We start from the raw sequence: 8,478 nt of genomic DNA on the forward strand, positions 1-8,478 counted from the left end.
AGGGCAGGGGCTGCCAGCACTCAGTGTGCCAGTGGCCACTGCTGTCCAGAGCAAAGCCTAGAGCCTGCCTGCTTCCAGGTGCCCCCTGCACACAGCCCTGCAGCCTTACAGGCAGGCTGGCGTGGGGCAGGGGGGCCAGGGGATCTGTGCCCCACCTGGGTTCTCTCACCAGCTCTTTCCCCATTTTGCAGGAGGAATACCAGGAATACGAGCCAGAGGCATAATGGACCCTTGTCCTCGCCTCTTCCACCAGCAGCACAACGAACCGCTGGTAGCCCCCTGCTCCTCCCCAGCCGTCCCCGGCCCGTGCCCCTGTGCCAGGGAGGAGCAGGGGTGCTGCTGCCCTGTTCGCTCACAAGTTCTTCCTCCAGTTCCGTTCCAAGGGACCACGTCTGTGTCTCCGTACCATGTCTAGCAGTCAGAACAACCCGCTGTGTCCAAGCCCCCGAGCCCCAGCACGTGCCCGAGCCGTGGGCGCTGCCCGCAGGGGCTGGTGTGCGTGTGTGTGTGTGTCTGTGGAGCCCGGGTTTATGGTTCTGTGTCCCTCCCAGCACCATAAACCCTGGCTGTGTCCTGGTGTGTCTGTGTCTGTACAAAGCATGTTTACCTGCTCACGGGCTGCTGTACATTTTGCTTGCACGCGTGTCCCTGTGGTTCTGCTCTGGTCATTGTGGAACTATTTATTTATTTTTATATATTTATCTATCTATGGGTGGACGGGTCTTTTGCCTTTGTGAACCCCTGGCGCCCAAGCCTGCTCCCCAGCCTGCTGGGTGGTGATGGTGCCCGCGTCCTTCCCGAGGTCCCCTAGTGCCGACGCTGTGTTGTGACGTGGCATGGATATCCCCCCGCCTCCGTTGCTGGATGTGCAATACGAGGGCAGCTGCCAGTGACACAGCTGCCCCCGTGTCCCTGAATAAAGCCAACTCTTCTCTGTAGCCCCCCTGGTCCTGGTTGTGGGTTCCCTGGGGAGAGGGGTGGCCCTGCACTTTGGCAGCAGGGGCAGTTCTGGGAAGAGGAATGAGGGGCTGGGACAGACTAGCTGACCTCATCCAGCTGTGGGAGTGGGCAGGACTGGGTCCTCTTGAGGACAAGATGCTGGCTGCTGTGTCAGCAGCAGGTCACTGTGCCCTGGACCTCCAGAGGCTTTGGGCACAGGCTGTGTCCCCATGCCACCTGCCTGTGCATTGGCTGCAGTGCCTTGCGTCTGCAGGTGAATGCAGGAGGCCCTTTGTGGCTGAGGACCCTGAGCCAGGAAAAGGCTGAACATGGTCATGGGCTGAAGAACTGCTTCCCTCTGCTGCTTATGAGGAACCTCCTAGAGATGCACCCTGACCTTCTGCTAGAAGCACAGAGCAATGGGAAGCCTCTCTTCTTCTGTCCCCAACTTTCTATGTAACCCTGCTCCCCTCGGGGGGATGAGGACATGGCTGGCACCTGTGGCTCACTCAGCTGCAATGTGATCACTGCCAGGACAGGTGACTGCTACGCACCACTGAGTGATGCCCATGACAGCAGGGGGTCTTGTGCCCACCCCAGAGCACAGTCCTCAGTCCTTTGGTGTCCCCAGGGCAGGGCCACCAACAGGGTCCCCAGCCAGCCTTCATCCCCTTGGCTGCAGCATGGGCCTGGGTGCACGGCTGGGCTGAGCCTCACCACCATGAATATCAGATTAAATCCCCCACCCGTGCTGTCTCACCGACTTTGCCAGCAAAGAGTGAAGCTGCAGCAGTCAGCACAGACACACAACAGGTTTGCTGATGCCTGCAAATCCCTGCCCTGGCTCTGCTCCCCTTGTCTGCGCCAGTTGCAGCAGCACTTGCAGTGCCCACCACATGTTATTAAATGGACTGAGACAGCTGTTCCCAGGGCTGGCTGTGCCGTGGGCTGTCCCCTCCTCTAGAGCTAATTGCATTTTTGCCTTCCCTTGCCCAGTTCTGCCAGCCATGAGCAAGCAGACCCAGCCAGCATCAGCACAGCTTCCTCCAGCACCCAGGAGGCTGTAAAGGGGCTGGGGCAGACAGGGTGCAGAGGAAGACAGCCCCCAGCCCAGGAGACATCTCCACTCTATGCTCTCCATTGGTGAGAGGGTATCATGGGGGGGGCTCTGTGCATGCCACAAGCACAGCTGTCAGCACTGGGAGAGCAGACAGGAGTGTCTGGGAATGTGAAACAGGTGAGCCAGGACAACCCTCCATTGGTGTACACTTACAATCACATGGACATGGAACTCTGGGGACAAGGCAATGGGGATCTCCTCTCTGGCCTGGCCAAACCACTGCTCCAGGCTGTCCTGCACTGATTGCAGGAGGTGGTAGCTGGATTTCTGCTTGTACTTGAAGCCATAGACAATGTGATTCAAGTTTTTCAAGCACTTGAAGAAGGATATGGTTGCACCACCTGCATTCACATACATATCTTGCCAAGGGCACTACATGCTTCCTATTTGCTGTTTAGGATGACCCTGAGACCCATGACCCAGCTAGGGATTGCTCATCCTCTGCTTTGGGTCCCTCCCTGTACCCTTGGGCTCTGCCCTCAGAGACAGTCCTGAGGTCACTTGGATGGCCAAGTCCTACAGCCACGGTGGCTCTGCACTTTGAGCAGAGACACCAGCTTCTCTGACACCCCATGTGACGTGACATGGTCTGTTGTTGTTCCTTTGCAGGAATATCTCTTGTGCTGCTGGTGCAGTGGGGCCCTTGGCAGCTTCTGCTACAAGCAGAGCAGAAGTGAGACAGGCAGAAGTGAAAGCAGAAACCAGTGCAGGGTGCTTTCCCTGCTGCTGGATGCCCCACAACAGGCCACTTCTGGTGGCAGGGCTCTGGGTGCTCATCTCCCTGACCAAGCTTTTCAGGGTGAGCAAAAGCTCAGACCTTCTCTTTCATGGACTGAGACAGCTGTTCCCAGGGCTGGCTGTGCCGTGGGCTGTCCCCTCCTCTAGAGCTAATTGCATTTTTGCCTTCCCTTGCCCAGTTCTGCCAGCCATGAGCAAGCAGACCCAGCCAGCATCAGCACAGCTTCCTCCAGCACCCAGGAGGCTGTAAAGGGGCTGGGGCAGACAGGGTGCAGAGGAAGACAGCCCCCAGCCCAGGAGACATCTCCACTCTATGCTCTCCATTGGTGAGAGGGTATCATGGGGGGGGCTCTGTGCATGCCACAAGCACAGCTGTCAGCACTGGGAGAGCAGACAGGAGTGTCTGGGAATGTGAAACAGGTGAGCCAGGACAACCCTCCATTGGTGTACACTTACAATCACATGGACATGGAACTCTGGGGACAAGGCAATGGGGATCTCCTCTCTGGCCTGGCCAAACCACTGCTCCAGGCTGTCCTGCACTGATTGCAGGAGGTGGTAGCTGGATTTCTGCTTGTACTTGAAGCCATAGACAATGTGATTCAAGTTTTTCAAGCACTTGAAGAAGGATATGGTCGCACCACCTACATTCACATACATATCTTGCCAAGGGCACTACATGCTTCCTATTTGCTGTTTAGGATGACCCTGAGACCCATGACCCAGCTAGGGATTGCTCATCCTCTGCTTTGGGTCCCTCCCTGTACCCTTGGGCTCTGCCCTCAGAGACAGTCCTGAGGTCACTTGGATGGCCAAGTCCTACAGCCACGGTGGCTCTGCACTTTGAGCAGAGACACCAGCTTCTCTGACACCCCATGTGACGTGACATGGTCTGTTGTTGTTCCTTTGCAGGAATATCTCTTGTGCTGCTGGTGCAGTGGGGCCCTTGGCAGCTTCTGCTACAAGCAGAGCAGAAGTGAGACAGGCAGAAGTGAAAGCAGAAACCAGTGCAGGGTGCTTTCCCTGCTGCTGGATGCCCCACAACAGGCCACTTCTGGTGGCAGGGCTCTGGGTGCTCATCTCCCTGACCAAGCTTTTCAGGGTGAGCAAAAGCTCAGACCTTCTCTTTCATAGAGAATGTTTAAAGGCTCAGGCTGCAAAAGACCTTGGTGTCCCAAGTCCCAGCACACCCTCTCCCTTTGGTTCCCAGGGCTCGCAGTGAAGGGAGGAAGCTGATATTTGTCCCCTGCTTTGCTCACTGTTACCTGCCGCCTATGATTTCTAGTGTCAACACTGTGATATCCAGTGCCTTTGAGGGTATTATCTCCTCTGTGCGGGGAGGGAGGATCTGATACAGCAGTGAAGACTGAGAATGCCAGAAGAGCCAGCCAAGGTCACTCCAATGATTATTGCTCCCTGCCAGCAAAGGGAAGGGCTCAGGCTTTCCTTCTCCCCAGGATTATGTCACCTGCTGCCTCTGCCTCATGTCCCTCTGGCACAGTGGGTGAGTTGTTGGTGCAGTGATGTGATACCTCCCTGGGGCCTGAGTTCCAAAAGTAAAGGTTCAGCTGGGCTGCTGTCATCTGCACTGGTGCAGGGCCAGTTGGGAGTGGTCAGTGAGGGTGGTCTGGACCTTTGCTCGCACCCGGGATCCACTGCCTCTTGTGAGCAGCTTCTCATCAGAGGCCGGGATGAGGATGTCACAGAGCACCTCCAGGATGCTGCTGTCACAGGGTTCTGCTTCTGGAAAGTAAACTATGGTGCCGTGGTCCTGAAATGAGCAGGAGAGTCCTGCTGGGCCCAGCCGGGCAGCTCTGAGCACTGTCCTCAGAGCTGGGCTCTGCAGGAGCTGAAGGGCAACTCCTTTCTCTTTGGGTGCTTCAGAGACAGGCACTGAGCACCACTCCTAAGAACAGGGGCTGGGTTGACTGGGCTCAACTCACCTCCTCACAGTTTTCTGGATCCTTGGGGTCAGTCCCTCTGGGAATGTAAGTGGCTCCATCTGTCTCTCCAGCACAGATGCAGGAGGCTCTGTATTTGTGCAGGTACTTCATGGTGTGTAGTCCCACTTTGCCAAAGCCCTGCAGGAACACTGAATAGAGACAGTTTGGGGAGAGGGAAGTTGTGGGGACAAACACTGAAAACTCTGTTACTGCTGCTCTGGTAACAGCCTCCGTCCAGGAGGATGAGCTAAGAAGCACAAGTAGGAACCCCTGGTCTAGCAGGTCATGATGAATGTTTTGGCTGGATGCAGACTAGGATCTGACAGGACTCAAATCTCCTTGGCTAGTTAGAGGGTCATGAGAAAGAGTCCATGGGATAAAGGCTTCCACCTCAGTCTGTCTTTATCACCTCCAGAGCTTCTGAACGTGATGTTCCAAGCACTTCACACTGTTCAGCTTCTAGGAGTCAATGTCAACAGAAAACAGATCCAGTGAGAAGCACAGCCCCTTGGTGGGCACCACACAGCATCCAGGCAGCATCTGAGCTGTCCAGCTATGACCGGCTGCCGCAGCAGCAGCACAAGGCAGGGCCCTGGGGCAGCTCAGCTCTTCTTAGGGGAACAGAGAATTTTGCACGGCCTGCCCCAAACTGCTTGGCAACTGGGTACAGCTCCTAAAAGCAATGCCAGTTCCTGAGACTGCAAAAACATCCCCCAAATGCAGAAAAGCTATGCAAACAGTAGCCAAAGACTTCAGCCTTCTCATTCTCTGCCCTATCAGCTAAGAAGAAGGACATGCGGAAAGGAAGGGGGTGAGGAAAGGCCGGGCTATTCCTCTCACCAGAAAACAGGAAGCTGCGAGCAGCGGGTTGGGCAGCAGTGCCTGGTGGAGAGCAGGAGCTCCGGGAGCTACAGCAAGGGGGAAGCACCTCCCCGCAGTTGTGAGCAGGTCCTGAGCTGCAGGGAGCAGAAGGGCCTTCCCGGGAGGAGCGGGGAGAAGGCAGTGCTGGCACCTGTGGGGTCCCGTCGGGCTCCCAACGTCCCTGGGCAAGGCAGGGCTTCAGACCCCACAGGAGATGGGGGCTGCACCCACAAGCGGGACCTTCACCATGGGTAACGTCACAGCTCGCTGCAACTGGTTTGGAGGTGACAGAAACGTGCTGCTGGGCTCTCACCACCCAGTCTGGCAGAGACCCTGTGTCCTGCTGCCTCTCTGCTCTGCCTGCTGTGCAGGCCAGCGTCGGGTGAAGGTGTCAGCTACCCAGGACATCTGCCACTCCCCAGTACTGATATTGGAGACAAGACAGCTCTCACCTATAAATCCCTTCTTGGCCATTTCTACAGTAAAATTCTTCATTATTTTCTCCAGCTCATGTTCCTCTACATGAAAAACAAAACACAGTTGCTGCTACAGAATAATCACAGGGCTGTGGTACAGCATCTGGCAGCTGCCCTGCCCTGCCTGTACAGAGCATGCCCTGATGTCTCCAGGGACTTAATGCACAGCAGCTGGGGACCCTGGATCAGAAAGAGAAAAAAAAAAGAAAAAGATGTGCCCTTCACTCACTGCCCTTCCAACTCCTCCCTGATTTGGACCTTCTCCCAGCACAGCACGCATCGTCAGGAGCGTCCGTCCCTCCTCCAGACTCCCTTAGTGTGTGTCTGGCCAGATGCACTCACCCATAAAGCACAGCTCACCCCCCTTCTCCCCGCCCCGAGCTGCTTTCCGCGGTCGCTGGGTGAGTGTCACTCCCTGCAAACGTCTCCCCCCGCTTGTCAGAGCGCGTCGCTGTGATACGCGGAGGGGAAGGGCTGTGCAAATGGAGCCCTTGGCGGAGGAGGGAGAGGAGGGAACTCAGCGAGTGTTTCCTCGGACCAAGCTTCACACCCGCCATGGCACCACCAAAAGGAGCATCTGGAAAAGACAGGATAAGGCAGAGAGATGTTCTCTGCCTGCTTCCCAGGGGTTGGAGGTGGCCATAGCAATCGTGACCTCGTTGGTGAACCCAGGCAAGGGCCCAGCACTTCCCCATGCTGCACATGGCTCCCCCTCAATGCCACATGGCCTCTGCAGAGCAGAGCAGAGCTGAAGGCAGGACAGGATATGGACCCTGAGCCTGCCATGAATGCCACCAGCCAGAGCTGAATCCATGACAACCCAGGCACAGAGAATGCATCTGAGAAGCATGATGCTTAACGTTCCCTGATTAACACAAACACCCCGGACTGCCAGGGGCTCATTCTGCAGCAAACCTTGCCCTCACATCGGTGCCCAGAGGAACACCCTGCACTTCCAGAGCACTTCTGACTTTCAAAGCTACTAAATAGCTTTTCTGACTCACTGCATCTCAGCCACATCCCATGCCCAAGTCACCAGGTGCTTTACGTTCCCCTTGTACTTACCCACTACAGCACATTAGTATGTCATTAATGCAGCCAGGGCTTTTACTTCATCAAGACTGATTGAGCTGCTTTAACGAACCCCTGGGAATGGAGAGAGAAGAAATGAAGAGTCCCTGCCTTTTTACCACAAAAGGTACAAGAGGCATTGTAGGAAAGGCTTTGAATCCTCTGAAACAGCATCATCTAGTCACAATAGGTGATCAGCAATCATTCAGCTAGACCTGTTCCCCCAGTTCACCACAGAATGGAAAACAGGTTCCTTTCAGCTGGCCATCCCACAGGCACAGGCCTTTGCTGTGGTGACACCTAAAAGAGCTCAGCCTCAGCACAGCAAAAGTCTCAGGCTAAGGGTGAGGGGACAGGTTGCAGGGACATCTCTGGCTTAGAAACTGTTGTGTTTTGGGGTGTGATTAGGGCAGTGAGTGTATGGTGTTTAGGATGAGGAGTCAAACACACACGGGGGTGGCTGCCAGCCACACTGTTCTTGTGCTCCAGCATGAGCAGCAGGGCTGCAGCTGAGGTTGGCAAAGCTGCCTCCCCCAGGCATCCCTCGTCCTTCTGTGGGATGAATCCAAGTACTCCATCTTCCAGGACACTGCCACAGGCATCCCAACCACCACTGTGTTAATGCAGACACCTCTTGCTCAGAGTCCCTGCTCCCTAAGCCCAGCGGGATTGAGCTCAGCAGAACCCCTTCTGCAGGCCTGGGTAGGGATGGATAGTTGTGTAGGGGGGCTGCAGCTCCCTGGCACACCCCTTTGCAGGGCAGACAGTGCTGTGGTGTCTTGGCCTCCGTGCCCTCCCACTCCTCAGGGCTGGGGCTGGACAGCCACAGGCATGGGCCCAGAGAAGAGAGTACTGGCAGGGATCAGGTCCCCCTCTAGCACCCCTGTGCTCAGGCTGTTGGGAAGGCAGTGCTGGTTTTAACGTGCACGGTGCTTTTGGATCTCCTTATAATCTCCTTTTCATCCCAAGGCACTCAAAACTCTGGGATTGCTGAGAGTCCTCCTGCTGGCAGCTTGGCCCTGCCTGGAGAAGCAATCTCGAGGGCAGTGTGGGATGCACGGCTGCAGTCAGCAACGGGACTCTGGTGCCCCAGGGCATCTCCTGCCGCTCCCATTTTCCAGCACCCCATCAGCTCCAGAGCCCAGTGCCCATGCCCGCGGGTAACTCGGGCAGCCGCGCGTGAAAGCAGTGGAAACCCATCACCGTCCCACCGCCTGGGCAGTCCTGGAGGTCACACCATCCCCGGCCAGACTCTTTCGGCTGCGTCCCACCGCTCCCCGGCCCCATCGAGCATGGCTAAGCCGGAGGGCGCCGAGCCAAGCCCAGGCCG

The 8,478-nt window shown here is 56.4% G+C and overlaps 1 protein-coding gene across 1 annotated transcript in view; it reads right to left on the reverse strand.

Annotated features, from left to right (window-relative positions):
• Positions 1-4,376: 4,376 nt before the first annotated feature.
• Positions 4,377-8,478, reverse strand: part of LOC104392675 (glutamate dehydrogenase 2, mitochondrial-like) — a 6,691-nt gene continuing 2,589 nt past the window's right edge. Inside the window, exons 2-3 of the mRNA XM_010002104.1 lie at positions 4,741-4,889; positions 4,377-4,568 (exon numbers count right to left, since the gene is read on the reverse strand). Coding sequence (XP_010000406.1) covers positions 4,377-4,568; positions 4,741-4,889 — 341 coding nt within the window. The remainder of the gene's footprint in view (positions 4,569-4,740; positions 4,890-8,478) is intronic.

This window comes from Chaetura pelagica, unplaced genomic scaffold, assembly GCF_000747805.2.
Source record: "Chaetura pelagica isolate M959 unplaced genomic scaffold, ChaPel_1.0 scaffold356, whole genome shotgun sequence".
In the NCBI taxonomy this organism is placed as follows: domain Eukaryota; kingdom Metazoa; phylum Chordata; class Aves; order Apodiformes; family Apodidae; genus Chaetura; species Chaetura pelagica.